Source organism: Calidris pugnax, unplaced genomic scaffold (assembly GCF_001431845.1).
Source record: "Calidris pugnax isolate Ruff unplaced genomic scaffold, ASM143184v1 scaffold262, whole genome shotgun sequence".
Taxonomy (NCBI): domain Eukaryota; kingdom Metazoa; phylum Chordata; class Aves; order Charadriiformes; family Scolopacidae; genus Calidris; species Calidris pugnax.
In genome coordinates this window covers 279,268-302,606 of record NW_015091043.1, presented here as the reverse complement: position 1 = coordinate 302,606, position 23,339 = coordinate 279,268, and the positions used below count along the sequence as shown (strand labels likewise).

General features: G+C 43.0%; 1 protein-coding gene across 6 annotated transcripts in view; it reads right to left on the bottom strand.

Annotated features, from left to right (window-relative positions):
* LOC106896420 (A-kinase anchor protein 2) overlaps positions 1–23,339 on the bottom strand; it is a 277,094-nt gene that overhangs the window by 101,539 nt on the left and 152,216 nt on the right. For all 6 annotated transcript variants that reach the window (XM_014956402.1, XM_014956401.1, XM_014956403.1 and 3 more), the window contains one exon: positions 12,565–12,647. In XM_014956402.1, coding sequence (XP_014811888.1) covers positions 12,565–12,647 — 83 coding nt within the window. The remainder of the gene's footprint in view (positions 1–12,564; positions 12,648–23,339) is intronic.

Here is a 23,339-nt window from a genome sequence, read left to right as displayed (position 1 = left end):
CCCCGCGAGGGGCCCGGTTGGCGGGGGCGGGCGGGGAAGCCGCCTGTTTACCGGGAACTCCGTGCCTGGCTGCGGCGGGGGAGGGGGGGGGGGGGGGGATGGCGAGCCGCGGAGGGGGTTGGCGAGCCCCCGGGGGGCGAGGGCGAGTCTCCGGGAGGGGACCGATCCCCGGCCCCGGGGGCAAGCAGCGCGGCCCCGCCGCCCGCCTCCGGGGGGATGCGCAAAGCGGCCGCTGGGAACCCCGGGGGTTTCCTGAGACGTGGTTTTAGGGGGTGGTTTTGCTGCTCGTTGCTTTCGGGTTTTCTTATTTTCTTTTTCGGTTTATTGGTGTGGTTTGGGGTTGGGTTTTTTGTTGTTGTTGTTTTTATTTGTTTTAGGTTTTGTTGTTGTTGGGTGGGTTTTTTTATTTTTATATATATATATATATTTTTTTTTTTTAAATCTATGCAGCGGAGCTGACTTCCATGGGTTTCTTCAGTGTTCCCTTCAACCCAAGTGCACTTGCAGCGTTCACAGCAGGCTCTGGCAGGGATTTCCATTGGTCTGCCACCCCAACCTGGGACGAACCTCTGCCTTTTATTTTCGTCTTCAATTCGAACTTAATTATCCCCTCATCTCCCGTGCTGGAGATGAAGAACAGCTCCTAAGCTGAGCTGCTCATGGGTTTGCAGATCTCCACTGTAATCCATGTACATCATTCCTTCTCCTGTCTGAAGAATTGCAGGTTGCTCATGGGGGCCTTTGTCCATAGATTGTTCTGTACCTCTTATCATCCTCAATGCCCTCGTGAACATCATCCTGATCTAATCTTATTTGAGATGAAGAAATACACAATATTTAAGATGTGGGCAAACCATGGATTCATAAAGTGGCACGATGAGGTTTTTCTTTGAATATTTTATGGGGCATTTTTGAGCACAGAGCTGATGTTTCTATGGTGTCTGTCATAATCCTGAGGTTTTACTCACGGAATGCCCATCTCAGAGCCCACTGTTTTACACAGTTGTTTCTCCATGTGCTTCATTTCACATTTCCCTATACTGAAGTTTCTTATATTGCCCAGTCAGCCTCATAATATCCTTGTGTATTTCCTCACAGGTTTTCTTACTACTGCCTTGAGTAAATTAATTGCTCTGATGAACTTTGCTGTTTCACTCCATTCCCAGGTAAGATATGAGTACACTGAACAGCACATGTCCCAGCACTGACCCTTGCAGAACCCCACACCGTCCAGCACCGCCCTCCATTGTGAGAACTGGTCATTTATTCCTGTACTTTGCATTTTATCTTCTGAGCGGTTACTGAGCTATACCAGGGCTTTCCCTCTTGTTGCTATTGATGCTAGTCTCCTTTAAAAGCCTTTGTCAAGAGCCTTTTAGAAACCCAGTCTGATATGGAAATTAGATCACCCTTATCCACGCTTTTGTTGACCCTTTCAGAGACCTCCCAGAGGTTTGTTTAAGGCAGCCCTTCACAGAAGCAATGTTGACTCTTCTCAGATAGATTGCATTAATCCAGGTGTCCTTTAGTTCTAACCCAATTAGCATCTCTCTATTTGCACAGCACAGGCACGAGATTTGCAAACCTCTAGTTCTCCTGAGTCTGCATTGAATCTCAGTGTCACATTTGCCACCTTCCACTCTTCAGGTGCCAATGTTTTGAATGGGAGGTCACATGCTGCTGTTGGTAATTCAGCTGCCGCATCCTCTGCTGGGAACTCAAGGACACAGATGCTCACACACAGGCACGTTGCTACCTGAATGCCTACACAGTGGAAAAGGCTTATAATAAAAGCTAATCATATAGATAAATGGATGCACACATATGCAACTGCAGACTTCTAAACTGGTATTATCAATGAGACCAGGCTGGATGGGGCTTTGAGCAGCCTGGTCTAGTGGGAGGTGTCCCTGCCCATGGCAGGGGCGTTGGAACTCCATGATCTCTAAGATCCCTTCCAACTCTAACCATTCTATGATTCTAACTAAGAAGCTGGCGTAGTAATTAACTATATGTAGCCATGGCTGTCTTTGCAAATGTGTGTCTCTGAAAGCACACGGAGTATGGTGCAGACAAAAGCCCACCAAGGTCTTTGACCCCGGGAACGGTGCCATTCTCTGTATTTTCATCCACCTGTTTTCTTTCTTTCATACTTCACTGGATCAAGGATGGCCTTTTTTAATGCACATTTTTTACTTGCCACTAGCATACGGCACGGGAAGGTGGACAGGAGACCAGTTCTGAGCAAGGGTATCTCAGCTGCACCATCCAGGAATGTTCCCAGGAATGTCTGCAATTCAGCTACCTGCTCAAAGACAGGACTTTGTCCTTCTAGGAGCTTCTAGTACAGCTCCATCCAGCCTCTTTGCAGGGAGCAAAGGGAAGTTCCACCTGACTGAAGTGACTCTGCATGGAGGTGCATCACTGCTCATGCCGGCCCCAGAGGTGTGGGGTCTGCAGTCCACCGACAGGTCTGCCATCCAGATGGCAATGTGGGGCTGCGGAGGAGAGAGAGAGGAAGAGGAACGTGGCAGTTGCATCCCTTTTAGGTATTTCACAGGTCTGACCATGTTGGGTTTTTAGACACTTCAGCTGCTAGAAACCGAATTATCAGGTTATCACAAGGCAGGGAGGGAAATACATTAGTATTTTTTAGTTGCAGAAAACTTTGGAACCATGTAGAAAGGTCCCCTCTAGGCCTCAGAAACATAATTAAAATAAGTATAGTCCAGTCTCAATCTTTTTGAAGATCTCATGTTTTGGAGACTGGCAATACTGGACAATACACAAAAATCTGTGGTATTCATAGCAACCAAGATGTTACACTGCAAAAGAGGGAACTTCAGAGCTCCTCTTCCTGGGTTCCCACACCTCTGCACTTTTGTTCCAACAATTCCCTTCTGCTCCTGCTCACTGGCCTCATGCAGGACTGCAGTACAGATCTTGATCCATTTGATGAAGCAATATCACAAATGACACTGATATTGTTTGAATTTTTTTTTTCTTATGACAGGGATGTATTAACTTAGTATTAATTACATAGCACATGACTAATATACCACAGAGAAAATCAAATGCGATTTCACTGTGTATATTTTAATGAGTTTTGACTGTTGCTTCCAATTCGCATTTTTAACAGTTACAACAGCAGAAGAAAATTATGTCTTAAAGTTTTGTTTCAAAGATGTATTTTGTTAATGCTCTGTGATTCTTTCACAGCACTACAGAAGGCTTCAGGTAGGGAGAAGAAGGAGGTTAGTCTTTGCTAAAGTGCAGCCTTCCTTAATTTTTACTGTGAAGTTAAAATTCCTTTCCCTAAATAATGAGTCACAAGATTAGTTGGTGGTGTCCTAAAAACTCTGAAAGTAGGAAGAGTATAAAGGTCAGCTGCGTTAATATTTGTCAAGAATATTAGTCAAGAATATTTGTCAAGAAAATCAGTTATTTTTAACGCTCAGATGACAGTTCCTTGCCAGTCATTCATTCCCTTTCAGGCCTGCTTTATGTGCCCTGTGAACTGAAAAGGGATATGTCACCCTGGTATTATTACCTCATTCCTCCTCCAGTGCCTGACCAACGTACATCCCAAGGCTGTGCTGAACATGTAGGAAAACCCGACAAAAGCAGATCCTTTGGTCTCCTTGGGGGACCTCAAGGAAGTGCCACAGCTTTACCTGAACTTCTGCTTGCAGGGGGCTGAAGAACTGAGGATGTTTTTCTCTATACACAGCCTGTGGACAAGAGGACTAGTGCCACTGGAGTCAGTGGGAACCGCAGACACTCAACACCTCCGACAACTGGGCCGTGTGCTTATGTGAGACCTTGTTATTATAGAAAAAGGCTATTATTTCTACTCCTTTTTTTTTTTTTCCTCTGCCACATAAGCTGACCTAGTTTACAATCTGCCTCTGTACAGATGCGGCCTCTTCCATGGGTAGAAAGAGGACAGAGCCATTGCCAACAAAGAGTGCCTGGAGTTAGGAAGGGGAAGAGACGCTGGGCAGCTCAGGATGGGGAGATAAAGAGAAGGAAATGAAAGACAAATGTTTGGAGGAGAGGAGAGAGAAAACAGGGGAGAGAAGAGAGTGAAGCCATATTTGTATCAGCTGCTTCTGCTTTATCCAGGAGAGAGAGGAGTTCCTCAGCGTCTTTGCTTTGTGACTTTGTCAGTATATTGGAGTGCAGTGTCAGTGAGGCAGATTTTTTTATTGTTATGCAGCAAGCCTTCAAATGGAGAATACTTCTTCCTATTAGGAAGAAATTCTTTCAGGCTTCTGTTTTACAGCCCAGCAGACTGTTCTTGCTCTCTGTGCGCTCCCAAAGATGCTGAGGGCAGTGCAGAATAAAGAAAGGAGGGAAAATAGTGTGATAATGATGCTGGATATGCCAGGCACTTCATTTATAAAATGAAATGCAGTCCTGAAAGGTGATGCCTGATCTGGTAGCCTCCACGCTGAATTTCACTCTGTATGAAAAATGAGTTTTGCTTGGGATGCAGATTTTTAAATGTTTTGGATTAGCTGTCAGAAAATTCGTGATTAGATTCATTTTCCTTTCGTTGTGGTTCTGCTATTACTCTGCAGAATAACATGCAGATGAGCTGGATGAGGGAATGCACTGGCTTGTGGTAATGCATGTGAGATGAAAATGGTACTTCTGTGTATTCTCTGTGCATTTATAAGACTAATGAATGCAGAGATCCATCAGTCAGTTAGCAGAAGAGCTGTGGGAAGTTTGGAGGTCACATTCATAAACGCTTTATATTCAGCACAGGGACGAAATGTTGAGTATTACAGAGGCAGGGAGCTGCTGGTAGGGAACTGACTGGAGATCCCTGTTCTATTCCTGGCTTTACTGATGACCTGTGGTGTGACTGAAGGCAAGTCACTTTCCCTTATTTGTCTGTAAGAGTTGATGAATTTTAGGACAGGGATTGCCTATTAATGGGTGTTTGCAGAACGTAATGGGACCTCAGCTGTAGTTAGTGAGTTCAAATACCAATATAGTATGAACTTTTAAATTATTTTCTGAAGTTTTTCAGCTGACTAACAGGCTCATTTACACACATCTATTATGTGGTGGAGTAGCTTGGTGAGATCTCTATCGGCAACTAGCTACATGAGTAATCTCATTGACTTAAATGTGACTCCTTGAGTGAGTAATGTTTTAGTCCTGGCTCCATAAACTGTTTTAGTCATCATTGGCTTACAAGCTGCATGCGTAGCCCTGCCAGCACTTACCACACAGAGTAGTGTATTTTACTGCAAGGAGCTCTGTCACAGGAGTAATACCCAGTAGTAACTGTTTGTGTAATCTACACCCACGTGAAGAAGTTATTCTGTTCTGCAGTTGCAAAACCAGCCAAATTTCACTGGCATAGTGTTATCTTTGGTTTGTGGGTTAGAAATATTCAGTACCTGTGATGTTTTAAGGAAGATTTTTTTTTTTTTTATTGCAGATTGTGGGGATACCACTCCATAACTGACTCATGGCTCTCCCTCCTTCTTGTGAAAAATGCAGTCATTGCAAATCTGGAGCTGCAAGGTTTCATTTAAAACTCTTTGCAGTCTTACCCCAGCTAATGTTTCTGCTTTGATTACTCCTGCCTTATCTCAGTCTCTTTGTACCCTCTTCCACAATAGCCCCTGTTTCTTTCCCCTACTGTGGGCTTTGTGTCTCCTTTCAGTCTGTTCCTTTTCCTAAGCGCAGAAAAAAATCCCATTCAGTAGTATCCCTCTTTTATTCTACAAATCCCTCTTTCAAGTCTGCTTCATCAATAACATCAACAGAAGGCAGTCCTGAAAGATGGTTTGCCTGTGTCCAGCTTGCCTGATTGAGCCTGAACATCCCCAGGGGCAGCGAGCGTATCTCTATATATTTTCTGAATTGCTGCGTGCATAGGAAGAGCCGTATAAATATAGCACTACTTGTTACCACAGCCTTACATATTCAGCATTTGTATCAACTGCTGGGGCAAGATAATCACAGACTACAGTGCTTCCACTATTACGTACAGTTGCATATTGTTCCTCCAGCTAAACTGGCATAGCAAAAAATATTTAAAAAACAATCATTATCTTAGAAATAGGGAACCTCTGTAACTCTTCTGTACAATACTTGAGTAGCATATTCGCACAAAGAGCATTTGTTCGTGAACTAAAGAGCTTGATCCAAAGCCCAATGGAGGCTCTTCCAATGCATTCAATGAGCTTTGGATTAAGTCCTTCCTGAAGAACAGATGCAGGGTTTTATTCACTACCACTAGAACAATAAAAATGACAAGACAAAGAATAAAGTTGTCTATAGAGAATAAAGCAGTGTTGTCCCATGGCAGTTTAAGTACATTATGCTCTATAGTTAAAAGAAAGTCCTGCAGAATTAGTAAAATTGTTTGTGTAGCCCATTCACAAAATATACAGCACAGAACTGTTTAATAATCTACACATAAACACCCAAACATGGTGTATTTCACTGAGCATCCAACTTCTCAGTATTTGAAAGGGCTGAGTTATAAATGTAAAAACAAATTCCAGTTGTGCAAACAAAGATAACACAGAAATAGTTTCTTGCCATTAATCATCAAAACTGCAATGGAAGAGAGAGCTGGAAATTATTTTGTGCTATGGCTTTTAGATGGATCCGAAGTGTTTACTGAGACCTTGACTAGAGACAGGCTCTCTTTAGGCCGGTTTATCTCATTCAACATAATGATTTCTTATCTGGCCAGTAGATGTTATCACAATGTAAGCAATAATGAGTGTTGAGGGGCAGAGACATTTGCCCCTGCAGGAAAAAATGGGGCCAGAGTCACCCCACGAAAAAGAGTCCAACAAGGGAGATAAGCAACTGTGGGAGGTACAAGAGGCTAGACTGAAGTAAAAGTGGCAGCAAATGAGATGAACAATTAGCAGAAACTAAGCTGGGTGGGAACCTGGGACTTGCAGCAGAAACAAAATATGAAGGGAGTCTGATCAGGGGCTTTCGAGAGGTGTGAGTAGATCTTGTAAAGAGATCTAGTGAGAGAGAGAGTGGAAGCAGCAGACAAAACAGGGTGGTTTTTTAAGCATCTGCATGGATTTATGTAGAAAGTAGAAATTGGGAAAGAAGCCTGGATTAGAAGAGGTTGCAGTCATAGCGAGAGAGACCCTTGTGATGAACATGTGGAGAGACAAGTGGATTTTCAAAGAGCTGAGGAACTGGTGTGGTCTGGTGCAAGAAAGTGTGTTCAGCAGAAAAGGACATTCTACAAAACTTTTTATACCATGAAAGAAAGAAGGGAATCAAAAGCTGACAAATAATATTACACAATGCTATCTCTGTAGCTATTAAAAATAATGCCATTTAATTTTTGCCTGCTTGTATTTAAATATTCCTAACTTTTTCAACTCACAAGTAGCAGCTTCAGAAACAAGTCAGTATTCTAAAATCCCATGTATTTAATTACCAGGCAAAGCAAACACAGTGCTTACTCCAGTTCCAAACATTAACTAGGTGCAGAATGGCACATTTTGTCATGCCATCTTTCCTGGAGCATTGCCACAGGTGTGCTCTCAGAGTTGTGGAGAAGAGAAATCCTTCTCTCTTTGGGGAACCCTATCAGCCTGAAGGGACTGAAATCCCTACTTCATTGAAGAAGAACAGAAAGACCCTCTTGCCATGCTCCTAACATTTCCACCATTCTACAGCCTTAATGAGCGCTCCTGCAAACTCTTAATACCTTTTAATCTGAGTTCTGCACATTGTAGTACAAATCTTCAGCAGCTGAGCTGCCTTCTCTTACTTCTCTTACTCAGTAAGACATCTTACTGAGCCCTCCCTATATTCAAGGCTGGATGTTTGCTCATTGCAGTACTGAAATGGTGTTTAATGCCTCCAACTGGGATGTGTCATTTGCTGCAGGGTGGATGGCAACACTAGAAATGATTGAGGAAACCAAGCCTGCCTGAAGATCCTCAGAGAGTCAGAGACAAGTGGATAATATTCAAATAAGAAATTCTTTGTCTCATGACAAAAATATATATATTTTTTTCTCATCAAACAATAGTATCACAGTTTCCTAAAGATGTATCCCTTTCTTTAATGAGCAAGGGAGCAGGCCTAATGACTAAACCCATGGCCAACCTGAAGGACTGCCCATCCCATCAGCAAGCCGAGGCTTTAGCTTCACTGCATTTTCCAGCCGTCAGAAGTGAAATAATGCAAAAAGAAAATGTAATGAGACGATAAGACAAACTGATTGTAGGCCTGCTAATTAAAAATACACAGTATTCTGTATGGAAATACGTAGAGCTCTGCACTAAGAAACTGCTGTGCATTTTAATGTCTACCTCACATACTGCCGGAGCAGGCCATCTTATTTGTCTTTGGATATGAAGGCAGGTGGGCATGTTTTATGCAGGCCTCACAGCTTGGAAGTCTTGTTACGTTACTTTGATAACATGATAGTTCCCATGCAGAGCCACAGAGATAATACCACAATGCCAGAGGTCAAACACAACGGCTCTGATGGCTGTGAAGGCCTGAGGATCCTTTGGCTTCCCTGACCAACATTGCCTGCCTTGGTCATGATGTGAAGGTGCGCTCAAGAGCAATTAGCAGAGACCAAAATTGGGCATGAACTCTGAGCTGTGTGCTGTGACAGGCAGCTCAATAGCTCTGGTGGATCCTCCTCTCCATGACCCAGCCCAGCTCCACTGACTTCAGCATGAGGCAAGCTGTGGCCAGGACCAGGGATGGAGACCACGGCCTGGGAAAACCAGTGATGAGAGCGGGCAGGAGCCAACTGGGGGAAACATCAACTGCAGGGAATACAACAGTGAAGCTGGTTTGTGCCTTGCCTTGGATTTTTAGTGCATAAATGTCTCTGAATTTCAGCATCTCCCCTCCATGGCAGGCAAGACACGTCTTAGATGGCCTGAGGGGTCAGGGAGGAGGGGAGATGAGGCCATGCAGGCTTTACACTTTGAAAGATGGTCAGGAATTTTTCCTATCTGGCATCACACGCTTCAGATACATGCATCGTGCAGAAAGAGCATCTCCCTTTTAAACTGATCAAGAGAGCTGAAAATACCAGAGTCTCTGTTGTTTTCAGTTGCCTGGGAAGTTTTCAGCCACAGTGTACTTATGGCAGCAGGGTGAGGAGGGGGACAAGGGGAAGGGGTTGCATCCTAGGGCTGTTTGGGCTTTTTTGGGGGTATTTTTAAGCACCTATCCAGTGAAATTAATTAAACTTTCCAGAGTTTCCTGGACTCACTTAGGTTCTTCAGTGACACAAGCTTTCATAAAACCCGTGAAAGAGCAAACTGAAGTTCTGTATCTCTGATAAAACATTCCCGCAAAAAAGCAGCAACCTTTTCACTGCAAGACAAATTCTTTCAGCCTAGTGCTGATTCTTTTATGTGGAAATTAGGAGTTGCTCACTAAGATAATATCCCAACCTCCTGTACAGCAAAGGTACAGAGAAGCCAAATGGTGTATTACATACATCTTCTTCCTTGTTACAAGTCAGCAGTAATGATGGTGGAAAAATAAAGAAAAACAGCTGCAGTTTATGCTACTCCCACACACATATACATTCTTCCTTTTGAGCAAAAGCTGCGAGAAAGGCTCAGTAGCAGAGTACATGGTATGCTGAACCTGCACTCCAAAAACAGCTGCAGGCATAACAGGATGTGTTTTAAAAGCAACAATGAAGAGGCAGCATTTTGTTATTTAGAAAAGAAGGAAGAGACATAAAAAACTCCAAAATCATTCATAAACTTTGGCCTGTTCAACAATACATGGAGCACGTTACATGGAGTGACTCTTTGGGAGGACTGTATTTTTCCTTTCTTGTAAGGGAGAATATTGCTTTGCTTCATGACTAGGATCAAGTGTAACATTTGTATACTGACCCAGATCCTGTCTTTGCTGGCCATGAATGTCATTACCGATTAGATATCAGAGTTTTCTAAGCTTTATTTAAACCTATGCAATTACCATTGACTTAAAACATACAGTCAAGAGCACAGTCTGGGCCTAGGAGTAGCTTGTTGCTTCTTAATAGTTTGTTAAAGTTGAAAGAAACGTTATGATGGCTCAGGTTTCCACTTGGAGTAAGCAGGCTGTTTAAATAACACACACATGGAGTTCTATTTCCTGATTTCTGTTAATTGAGAATCTACTTTCTTTTGGTATCATTAAAAAAATATGGCAACTAATTCTGCATAGATTCTTTTCAGAATTAATCTAAAATGGATGTTTTTTTGGTATGAAAATGATGCTGCCCATTTGACTGTTTAGCGTTCCAAAGGACAATTTTTTTGGGTTTGTCTCTCTCAGCGAATGCGAGCTCAGAAGACCCGATATCCAGCTGCTCCGTATACTCTTTGTCTCAAACATCAGGCTTCTCCCTTCCACAAATTGTTAGCAAGTTACTAAAGAAAATTTCATCACTTCATAATTTGCTATGACTAAATTAATTTTCTTCCATGATGCTACGGATACTTTCATGGAGTTTATTTACTTTCCTGTGCTAGCATTTTCGCTGATTCTGCTCACGCTGCGTCACTGGTAGCACTGAGTCAGCCTCCCTCTTACAAAGTTCTGCCATTAAACCTCCTCCTTCAGCGGGGGGTCGTTATTAAAAAAAAACAGAGACCTCTTTTTTAAAACCAAGGAGAAAATTACGCCAAGTCAGATTTTGTTCTGCCTGGTGTCACACTCCCAAGCGTTGGAAGTACTGTGTTATTAAAACAAATTGTGTTCCACAGACATGGAATCTTTTTTCCCTTCTTCCTTAAGTATGACCTTAACTGAAGCCAGAGAAAGTTAGGGACTGATTAAACCCTAGCTCAGAGCTTTTCCAGTGGTCCTGCCTGCGATATAGGAGCTGACACAAAGTGTTACTACACTGAGCAGAGCACTGATAGCAACCGGCGCAAAATGTCCGGGGATGCCTGTGCAAATATGTGCTCCAGCTGCAATCAGAACCATTTAAATATCTAATTTAACCATAACGTGAAAGTTTCAGTTTGACTGCTTTGCATTATCAATTTGAACGTTTTGTTGTTTGCGCTGTAAATTATTTGCCTAAAGAAAGGCATATTCTCACTGACTGATACTCTTGAGGACGTGTTGATTCGTTGCCTTACATAGCTCTGACCTTAAATTTGGTCATTGTTTTTGATAGCCAAGAGTATGAAAGTCTGTGCAATATTGCCCATTCTACATTGTTAACCACATTTAGTCAAATTTGTATTGGTTGTTAGCAGATCTGGTTTTTTTTGAACATCAGATGGGTCCATCCCCTTTTGGATTATATTTGCATTTAAATGAAAAGTGTGGGAAACATGGATTTTGAGAAAAATATTAATGTTTTCTTAAATGTTAAATGAAACAAGTAAATATGATAAGAAAAATCCAAATAAAGGTTTTCAAAACATGTTTTACATTTACATTTTCCTTAATTAAAAAAAAAGTTTATACAGACTTTATTAAGACTTTAAAGCTAGCTGATCTGAGCTTCTCACACCAGTTTTTACTCATAGACTAGAAGAAGATATGGACTTGCTGCTTTTTTATCTTCAAATGCTTCTCTAACTGAACTGGAAGAGTAAGATATTGGGATAAATTTAACTAACTAATTTAAGAAAAAATTCCTCTGTTTTTATAGCAGAAGTCTGAAATCTGCTTCATCACTTTCATCTGAACCAGTTTAACAGCCTTGATTACTATTTTAATTTAAAGAAATGTAAAAGATTAAAGTAAATTTAGGCATTAATATTGGCTATGTATGTCCAAGTTTATTTATTTAAAAGACCTATTAATGATAAAAAATTGTTGGACAGGCCATTAGTTTTTAATCTAGTTGTTTTTGTCTTAAGATATACGTGCTTCACACACAGCAGTGTCAGCAGCCTTGAGGATGAACGCCTTGGCCCTGCAGGAATTCGCTTGCCCATTCACTCCCTTTCCACTCCCAACATCTTACTGACAAGTTCATTTGCTGTTCCTAAGAACACGTGGCTGCACACGATCACACCGAGAACGACAAAGAAAAGGGAGTATCACTATGACATCTTTTCCAGCAAAATGGCGTGTTTCCACGTGCCACCCAACCACACCAAGCTATCAGGTGAGGGCAATGCTTCTCAGATGCTTGCCCTCCTCCTGCTGATGGGATGCTCGCACACAGGGTTCCAGCAGATGAAAGGAGGTGGGGTAGGAGTAACAACAGAGGGGCCTGAGAAGAAGAGAAGGGGCAATGGAGGACATCTGGGGGACTGACTGATGGTGAGGAGGGATCGAGTGTCAGTCTGACACCACCTTACAGTGAGCAGCCAGACCTCCCAAGACCTCCCAAGAAGTGCACTTTTATTGAAGGTTGTCCTAATCCCACCAGGCTTTCAAGTATTTAGGAGGAGACCTTGCAGTAGTCAAAGGAATGCAGTTGACACCACAATAACCTCCTCACAGCTGAAGATGTGGCCCGGCCCACCAAGCGCGGGGTGCCATCAAGCATTATGTTTGAGCGCAGCGCGGATGCCTTTGCTTCCCACAAGGATGTGGTGGGAGGAGACTTACCCCTGCACCCTCCTCAGCTTCGGGACTTTCACAGGAGCACGGTCCCGGCGGGTCCCTCGGCAGCATATCCGATCCTCCTGCGCCTACAAAACCAGAGACATTTTATTGCCCATGGGACAATACGCATGGCCAAGATGTTGCTTTGCTTTGCTTGGACCCATTTCTACCAGCCCAGCTCTGTCACCAGCCTGGTATCTTGTCAGCATTGTTAAAGAAAGCAGAAAGGGTACAAAAACAATGACTGAAAAATATCTTTGCCAGCAGGAGACAGGTCTGCATGCTGTGGAGAGGCATCCACCACTGGGAGAAAATGCTAAGCAGGTTGACAGAGCCCACCATGGCTCAGGAAGGACATGTTCAATTTCAGCCCCCACAGCAGCCATCCTTGTCCCCACCGTGGTACCCATTGCTGGGGCTGGAGCTGCCCTGGTCCCTGATGGGGTGGTGGAATGGCCCTGGCTGCCAGGTCCAGCCTTGCCGCCCCCAGGAGACCCCCTTGGACACTGTTTGCTCTGTGCTTGCCTGTGTTGCTGTGCTGAAGTTGTGCCCATGCTCACACCATCCCTGGGATGATCTCGTCCCATCTTGGGGAGAAGCCAGAGGACTTTTCAGAACTTCTGTGCATCCCAAGGGAAGGGTAACTAAGAGCATCTAGGACCCTAACTAAGAGCACCTCATTAGTGAACACTGGTCCTCAGCCAGGCAGTGGTCACCACTGCTTTTGGGGTGAGGTCAGGTACAGGTGCAGCCCACAGGGCATAGTGCCTGTCAGTCCTCTCTGGGAGAAGAACCTCTGCAGTTTTATTTCTACATCAAGCTTAAACCAGGAAGAAGGTAAGAACATATCTGTTGATTTTCACCCCCAGGAGCAATTTTGCTTAAGCATAGCTAGCCGCAGGACAGCTGTTTGATTGCTTTTGGAATTTCCATAGCAATGACAATAATTACAATAAATAATGGCGGATTAGAGTCAGATTAAATTGGTGAATATTTTCTAAACTGTGAAACTGAATTTCAGGGTTTACATGATCTCCTCTGTACAGGGTAAGGATGGGTAAGGATTTATGTATCATCTCCAGTAGCACTGTTGGATGTACACATTCACACTGAGAATACATTCAGTAATGTTCCTCGTGCTGCCACGGCACTGTGGGCACCTACTAAATTTGAAATATGGCTCATGTAATAATACGGCTTGAAATGGCTTTGCAGTCTTTGGTCAATACAAGGACAGTTACTCATGCTCTTTGCTGCTACTTCACTCTGTAACCTTGAGTGTGTCTCTTCAAACCCGCTGCTGGTTGTGTGTACTCCACAGCTGTGTTAGGATCGCTTGTGCAAAAGGATCTGTGCATCAGAGATGCCCTTTGCTTGTTTGTTGTTCCAGCGCACAGTGGCACATGCTGACAGTGCTAGCCAGAGCTCTAGTCTGCCTACAGATACATGAAGACATCGTTTGCTCTGGGGGAAGAATATTAAGAAATGACAGTGCAACTTCTGTGCCAAAAATCCTGTAGGCGCTATTAACCTTTTCCAGCACGGGTTCTTTGGAGCTGACCCCTCCGCTTCCAACATGCTATGGTGTCCATGTAGTAATAGGTAGCCCCCAGCAAAGCTTAAAGATTGCATTAAAACCAGTGCAAGTGCGTAATAATGAAACTGGGATGTTTTTTTTCTTGTTGTGCTCTCAGCACTCGGTGAAAGTCCACAAAGGCAGAAGTCTAATCCTGTGACTTTACCACAGGATTGATCCCTCCTTTGCATTCGTCTCTGCTGGGGTTCCCCTAGAGCATTGCTGCTTTGGAAGTGGTGCTGCAGAAAAGGCATCTAGTTTATTCTGTCCTGATTTCTTTATTCTGTTGGGTTTTTTTTTCTTTCTTTCCAGCTGACTTGGATAGCTTTGTTCATGCTAATCTCAGGCCAAAAGGACCTTCCTCGTTATATGTCTGTAGAGCATTTTAGTATAGTGGGTCTCTGATTGTCTACTGATACCTACGTGCTCTCCTGATATTCAAATACAGATATAAAGTAGAGCTGTGTGCCTTTTCTTTGCCATTTCACAAAAGCATCCTTTCATACTCAGGCCCCCTGCCCCTGTGCATCTTTTTCTGTGGTATGTTTGGAACAGTGAAGCCTTCAGCATGTTGTCCTTATGTGGATGCCTCTGTTTGCATTAGCAAATAGCTGTGCAGTAGGAGTGGATCAGAGGATGGGAGCTGACATCTCTAGATCTATGTTGTACTTCCAGGACTTAACGTCAGACTAGATTTAGTCTGATTCCCTGGACTGAATGTTACCACAGAGTCAGAAAGAGTAATACCCGATTTGAATATTTGTGTTTCCACGGGGGTTTGAAAAGTATTTCAAGTGACCCTGCAGAAGCATTTCTGGTTTGGTTTCCTCCAAAAGGACTCTTGCCTGCAACTCAACAGTCTCACCACATAGCGTGAGTCCCTCCATGCCTAAATCACTTGCAAGTGTGGTTGAGGAAAGAGTTCACTAAAAGCCATACTACTGTTGTCTGCCCAAGTGCTGATGTACATGCAGCCTAGGCCCACCAAGAAAGGACAGTCTGGTGACTAGGATGCTAAATGGAGATATGGGATGCCTAATTTCACACCTGTGCCACAGCTAGTGTTCTGCATAGCTAAGCACTGGTATTGACTTAGGGTGACCACCTGTAAGTGACATTCCCTATCGATGTGGCGAGATCGGAAAGATTAACAAGAGAGCATTACAGCAGTAATATATGTACTTCACGAGAAAAAAACACCATGAAAGTCCAAGGCTTAGAAATTAACACACCTAAGAAAAGGATAGATTTCCCCCAAACCTCACAAACTTATAAATACCATAAGCTTGAGTAGACTTCATCTCCCAACTCCGTATTTGGTGACAGCCTGTATCTGCCACAGCCTGGACCTATGACGTGATTTGCATGAAGGACGTGGCAACTTTATAATCACCCCGAGATTAAAAAAAAAAAAAAAATCTCAGGCATGTTCCCATGTTTGGACACTTTGTAATGGCTGCACACAGTACCAGTTCATGCTGCCATTAGCTCAGATGAAGTTTTACATCTATCATCATCTGTACGGCAGTGATGAAGTAACTCAACCAGAACAGCTGTGGGGCAGCTCCATCAGCACTGTAGGGGCTCAGTGGCTTTTCATCCATCTCTGTGCATTCTAGCTCTACTTCTGTGCAGCACTGTGCTGACTTATTTGTTTCCTTTTATTTGCTGTTGATTTCAACTGTGAATAGGGTTTGATGGATGACAGGAGTTTAACAATAAAGAGGACCGGACAATACAACAGGAATGAAGCTGAGCTAACAGTCTCTTTCCTTAAGAGACATATCTATGCAGACTTGGGAGAGAAATCAAGGTGCAGATAACAGGAAGGAATCTGGGCTCTCAGCTCACCAGCATCAGCCAGGAGAGAAAGGAATGGATGTTGCCAAGACAGGAAGGATGAAATTTAAGTGTAAGAGGCAGATGCCCAGTTCCAGGTGATGTAGGTGGCAGTGAAAGTGCAGAATATGGGTGAAAAATAGAGGTACTGGTGAGGGATCTGGAAAACTGCTGTGCACACCCATTCATTGCTCTTAACACACAAGTTTGTTCCTGAATCACAGTTCTTTGAGGTCAGCACTGTCACCAGGGGGAAGCGCCTCTGCATTAGGTAGCAGTGGCCTGGGGCAGGACACTCATCTCTAGGGGGCTTGCTCCACCTTTCCCAATCTGCCAACCCCTTTAGGTTTCTGCTCTACTTCTGTAGGACCTGGAGAAAGAAAGCAAACCTTGCGGTGCAATTCAGCTACCAAAGTATGTGAACTTTCTACACAAGGGGCCCGCAAGTCATTCGCAAATGCAAAAATACCCAGAAACCACAGACTTAGGGTCTCAATTTTGCTGTTTGTTTAGTAACAAGAGTTACTAAACAAGAGTTACTAAGAGCTCTGTGTTTTCAGCATATAGAGTCCATAGCTGTGCTGTTAAACAACTCTGAGCCCTGTACCAGACAACTATTAATACCGGGGTAGTCTGTATCCATCTGAAACCCGTCAGTCTTCATCCTCTTGCAAAAGAAACTGGTGCAATGAAGGGGCAGGTTGTAGCATAAGATGAGCTGAATCAGAGAACACCTTTAGAGCAAAGATTTGTCTCTCCTCGGAGGAAAAGGTAGATAAAGCACTAATGGGTATTCACCAGGAAAAACTCCTGCAGTGGTTGAATCATACTAAATCAAGCCCTCTTCATTTCTCACACGACAGTCATTTATACCTGCTATGAAAGGTTAGGGCATAGTCAAATGTTCGCCTGCATGGCAGCTGGAGCAGCTTAAGACTTATTATCCTCTTCCACTGAGGCGGGTTGCTTTTGAGAGCATTTTTAGTCCTTTTTAGAGCCAAGGAAGGTTGCACGCATGTGCCAAAAGGACATGTTACTGCTCTCAGTTTGTCCCTCTCTGCCTGCTGGAGGGTGCTGCCATCTCAGATCTACTGGCTGCTCTGTTGCTCACCAGAGTGTGTCCTGCCCTGTTTGGATTGGAAGGAAACAGGCCAGCTCCAACCACATAAATCCTGGATCATCACTAAATCAGCCCATTTGGTCTCGAAGAGGCCAAGGAGGCAATTTATTAGAGCAACTGTTTTCACTTGAGTTGAACCACAGGGATTCCTGCTGCTTCTCAGAGAGTCTGCTTTCTTTCAGCTACATATGACTTGTCATTAAAAATGAAAGCCAAAGTATGTCCCTGTGCTGCGATCTTGGCAGTGCCCAGCTGAGCCAGCAGACAGATGCCATGTTAAACTACAAAGTAGGGTTTGTCACCAATTATTCCTGTGAATAATAAAAGGTCACTCAGAGAAATAAAATCCTCAAAGGAGGAGAGGGAGAGAAAAAAAGGGACAGAGTCTAGAAAAAAGAGACCTTTCAGCAAGAGTGCTGACATGTTTATTTGTTGAACCACTAAATGGCTTGGTGGCTTCATGGAGTTCAGATTGGGATAGGTCACATATCAGCATAAAGAAAAAGGCATAACTTAAGGGGTGAAGAAAACCACTTGTTTATCTGTATTTTGCATTGCTTTTCTTTAATATATGCTCTGTTTAGGCATTGTATCTTTGATATATTTTGAAACAATAGTAAGGAAACTTTGTTACTCTTTTAACAACACTTTGAGGGCTCACCCCTAAGGGTTAAAAGTATTTTAGTCTCAGTTTCCATAGAATCTTCATTCTTAGACATAACTATTAGAAAGTGCTGTAGATGCCACTTCTCTTGTGATGTGAGTGTCTCTCTGAAGCAATTGTCTTAAGAGCACTGGCTCATTCAATCTGTTTTTCTGCATCTGATAGTGGTGTTATTCACTGAGGTGGAGGTACAGGTTATAGAGCTAATGGCACAATTCTCTTTTGCTGATTTGCGTTTCTTTTCCAAATTATTTTTTTTTTGGCTTTCACATTATGATTTGTTTTAGACTCAAATACAAACAAGGCAGAAATCTCTCTACTAGGGCTACTTATGCCCCATTAAAAAGGAGCCTTGGCTGGTGTCATTCCTCAGCGGGTGTTGGCTGGACTGTGACTTTGCTGGAGACACTGGTGTTGCGTCTGTACTAAAATAGATGTCGAAGGCTCAGTCTCCAAAATTCAGATGCACATTTTATTTGCAGCTGTAGTCTGGCACCATTTTGGGTAACACCTAAACAGACTTGCATTGGTGGATGCATGTGGAGCAGTTAAAGGCATTGCAGATCTCCATCACTGAGGTGGATTAGCTCTCTTGAGCTCACTCAGGCTTTCAGGAATGATTTGAACTAGCCCAGGCTAGCAAAACTCTGACATGGCTTTTGCATGCTTCAGTTGTGTGGGAAGAGATGGCAGCTTGGGAGAACAGCTGTGTCTTCAGCCATTCACTACAAGGTCATACAACACCAGTCTCAAACTTTGTCCCTGGTAAGACATTCTACCTACCAACATAATTTCTAGTGACCAACAGTGACAAACTAATGCTGTTTCTCACATGTGCATGCATTTTCTCACAGATTTAACTCCGTGGGCAAGCCCTTTTAATACTTGTAATAACATAAAATAACTGCAAGTGTGCTATGAAGTCCACCATTTCGGCTCTGAAGCAAGCAAACAGCCCTCAGAACCATAATCTACATATATTTTGCAGTGAAACCTTAAGTATACACCAGCCCTAAGGTTAAACTATTCTAAGAGAATGAGATTGCAGTGTTGCTTAGAAAATTGCTCCCAATCTCCGCAATCTTGTTCACAGTGAACAGCTTATGATGGAATTGAGAGAGAAACGCTGAAGTTTTCGGAGGAAAAAAGGTCTGCAGGAAAGAAGCTGAAACTCTGACATGAACTGGAAGGCATGAGGAAGGGAAAAATTGTTAATTTTGTTTCTCTAACTTGTGATAATTTGCCTTGGAGTACATTCTCATATTTGGAAATGCCAAGTAAGAAGTGTGATATTCTGTCATTAAATGAGCAGATAGCCTCCTTGCTTTGCCTAGAGTTAGTTCCTGTATGTGGCAGCAGTGCAGCCAAACAAAGAACTCATTGCCTTGCACAAGGGTTTAAAAATAGTAGAGAACTCCTTGAGTGATACAAAGAAAGGAAGCACAAGTGACTCATGCAGATTCTTTTTAATCATGACATCTTAAGCTCAACCACAGAAAGAAAGCAGAAGGTAGTGCAAAGACTATTTTCCCTACTAGGAGAAAGAAAAGCCATCAGGTACACAAACAGTGCTGAAGATGCATGGCTGTAATGCAGTGGGGGAAACAAAGAGCTTCTGGTGTTCATCTCACTGCATCTGCCTGGAGGATTTCTTCCCCCCAAGAAATGCATGTGTGTAAATACTATGAAGATGAGCTTCTAACCCCCAACAGAGAGGACTGCAAGAGTTGTGTCCAATTTCTTTAATTGCAAAGTGAGACAGTTTATCTCCTGTCATCATCACATTAATCTTGTCCACATTGAAGCAGATGAAGCATATTTTTATGACCCCTTCTGCTACCTGGAGTTAGACCTGCAGCTGCACATACCACCAATTGGGAGTGCTACGCACATATGCAGAAGATGCTATGGATGCATCTCCAACAGTCAAAAGTGGTATGTATCCAGTTAAACCTAATTTCATCTTTGGTGACTTTTAGCAGCAGGCAGGACATTCCCCCTTTGTGGATACTACTGCTGAAGCAAATGGCCATGGCTCTCCTGTGCACCTGGTGAGGCTGGGAGGAAAACAATTTCCATTTTTCAGCGAACTATGTCTTTAAATGACTCTTCCAATTATGCTTTTCCTCTCTTCCCTGTAGTGAGCCACCAGTCTGGCTCAACAGGGTAAATCCTTGTATGTGTCAGATTGCATTACTGCAGAGGAGGAGGGACAATCATACTCTGCTGACATTTAGCTGCACCTAATAGAGTGCATATAAGAGGACCTATCACTGCCAATTTTTGTCTCACACCTCATGGTCTCCTTCAGGGCTGACATTTTGGATCTGGTTTGCATTTGGAGGTCTGACAAAAATGGCAGACTCACTGAAGGTGCAGTGGAAACGATTTAATGGCACACATCCACCTAGTGAATTTAGGAATAAATAGGCATAGTTTATTCTGAGTAGCCCCCTTCCACTCTGCTAAAAAAAAAAAAAAGCCATGTTCCAAGATTTTCATAGTTAATCCAGGAGTTAAACAAATAAAACAAGGGGGGTTTTACATCATAAAAGCCCAAAGAGATATTTCAGTCCTTGACAAGGCAGCAGCAAGACCACTGAATAGACTGAGAGTGGGCTCATCTGCCTGATTAGACTGTAGTTGTTAATAGCCAAACTGCAACGAGGCAGACTCAGCCCAAATTGTCTGGACTGGCCTAGCATTCCAACTCCAGTTTCACATATTTTTGAGTTAAGCTTGTACTGTCAGTTCCCTGGAAGAAATGTGCAATTTTTCTATCAGACAAATTTGCATCAACACTTCATCGCAAAGCTAAAACTGCCAGTTTTGCTTGACAGAAGGTGGAGTTAATTAATGCCTTGTCACTGTCTTCTGTTGCGCTAAAGAGTAATGTGCCAGGTGAGAAAGAACCCACCTCAACCCTGCATTTGTACCAGACACGCAAGTTGGTGCAAAACCCGTAAATTCTGCAATGGCAGAATCAAATCTGGTTGTTGCCTGGACAGGCACATGACAGCTGAAAGGTGCAGGTGAACTGATGTTATCATGGCATGAGCCATGGGCACTGCTGGAAAGCCATGCAGTCCGGGCAAGTGGACCCTTTCAGGCCAGATACGTGGTTCACCTGAGATTGAGAGCAGATCAATTATCTGCAAGGAGAGATGCAGAGCAGCGAACAGGGTTGGTGACTGTATAGTCAAATTAAAATCGCTGCTTGATGTAAGGTTAATATAATCTGACTTTTAACAAAAGGAACATCAGAGATAAGATGCAGACGTTTAGGGGTGAAGACACCTGTCTTCACCTAAACTTAGCTGTGCTGCATGGTAATCGGTTTCAGTAATTTCAGAGGGAGTACTTACAGAGTAAGTTACTGCTCAATTAGAGAAGATGCATCAGCCTCTGGCCTCTGTGGATAAGGTTGGCAATCTTAGAAAATGACATATAATTAGGAAAAATTATAGTGTTTGCTTTCAAAGTACTGTTTGTTTTCCCAAAAAAGCAAACTGTCAGGCAAACATACTATCCACATATGGTATATCCTTCTCAGTTATTCACATATCACCTCCTCAGAATTAAAATAGGTAGTGAGATGTTTCATTTCCCAGCCACAAGATTCAAAAGAGGCATGACTTGCTGGTCAAAACTCCAGTGATGTTTCTTCTCCAAGCCATATGCTTGAAAGAGTTCAATAAAGGATGGAGGAAGAGATCAAGTGCTTTGAAAACAAAAGTCAAACTGAAAAGAAAATAAATTACAATTTTGGTATCATGATATTAGGCTATATATTACACCTAAGAGTTCTAAGGGAAGATCACAAGTTGACGTGCAATGTCAAGTGATGCCACATCCATAACTTTCCAGCCAACATTTAGGTCATTATGAGAAGGATAATAAAGCTACATTTCATGAGTACTTTTTGTGTCCTGCTGCATAGAGGTGGGCTAACTGGATATAACCTACCACACTGTCCCACACTCCGGGGACTCTTGTAAAGGTGGCTTCCTGAAACATAAAACCTGGATTCTGCCTGGGAGCCCCACTAAACCTCCACATTAATAAATGTGACAGGAGGTTATAGAAGTGCTTTCCCTCTGCGCGTCTTAAATGAGCCAGCCATGTGTTCCCAAGAGGACAGGAGCCTGGCTCTGTCCTCTGTCAGTTCTTCAAAGTCATAACATGTGCTCCTTAAAACATGCCCTGCTGATTCAATGCTTAAACTCTGACTTGTGTGTCTGTGTTACGCTAAACATGGCTCTTCAAGTGCAGAACAAACAGATATGGCACAAACCAAAGCCAAGAAGAAAATGCTGGTTGTCTCCTGCAGACTTGTGGAAACTATCAGCTCAGTTCTAGTTGTTGTCTCTCAGCTGTTTATCTGTCCCGTGACATGCATTGTCTAAATTTGAAATTAAAAGCATTCCCAAGGCAATGAACATTTCTGTAAGCGCTTGCATTCCTCAGTGCATCAAAGAACGGCTAAGGCTGGTTCTTTACCTTTGGTAGATATGCTTGCATTCATGTTTTTGGAGACTCATGATTTTAGCTTAGGGCACCCCCTTTACCTGCTGGGGCAGAGCTCAGTTGCCAGGCAGTCTCATGATGTGATAGCTTTCCTTGCCTGATGAGGTGGTCCCTCTGTGCAGGCCACCCCAAGGTGGAAGCTGATGCACAGACAGTATGTGTGACCAGGGAGTTTTTGCAGAGCTTGAGCCTATCTGGGGGAGTGCTAAAGCTGTGGCAAGCAAAACTGGCCTCCTTCGCAAATGTAGCTTTCGTAGCCTGCATGCATCTCCCTTTATCTGCCCTTTTTCTTTGGTTCCCTCCACTCCTCCTTAGGATGAACGGTGAGGATTGTTGATTCAGTAAAGTGTCTTCCTAAGAGAATTAGCTACCCTGTTGAGAAAAAGGAGCGTAGAGCCTATACCAGGGTACCAATAAACATTTTTCACAGCTCTCATCTTGACAATAAGCCCATAATACCAGTGGAATAGAGCATGAAGAAAGCATAAAATTACATCAAGGCTTCAATTAACTTTCATATTACCTGTAGCTCAAATACTTATTGCTTCTGTGCTAGAGTTATTACTTACTCTTATAAGATTTTAAACTGTAGCATTTTAAAAAGGCAGCCTGCCCTGTAGAGAGATTCCAGTTCTGAAAACAAAAATCAGGAAATTTCGAAAGGTTTAAGATTAAGCCCCCAAATGTCACGCTGCACATTCAGACCTTTCCTGTTGAAATCTAGCAAGTTAACTTTCTTGTGAAATTTCTAGAAATTAGAAATGTATTAGAAAGCCTCTTTTTGAAACAACCACTGTGCTTTCATGTCAAGTCTTGCCTGGAACATGAAATTGTGGAGACATAATGAATAGATGAAACTTGGGTTTCGGTAGTTTTTTTTTTTTTTCTCTTTAGATGACAACCAAATGACTTGATCCTCAGCAGCTCTCAATTTCTGAATAGTTCAGTCTGAGTTTAAATTAAGTTCAGAGCTGCTTTTTCCTTCCTTCAGACTATTCAAATATTCTCTTCACAACCTGCACCAAGCAACAGATAAAAATAACTGTCATGCT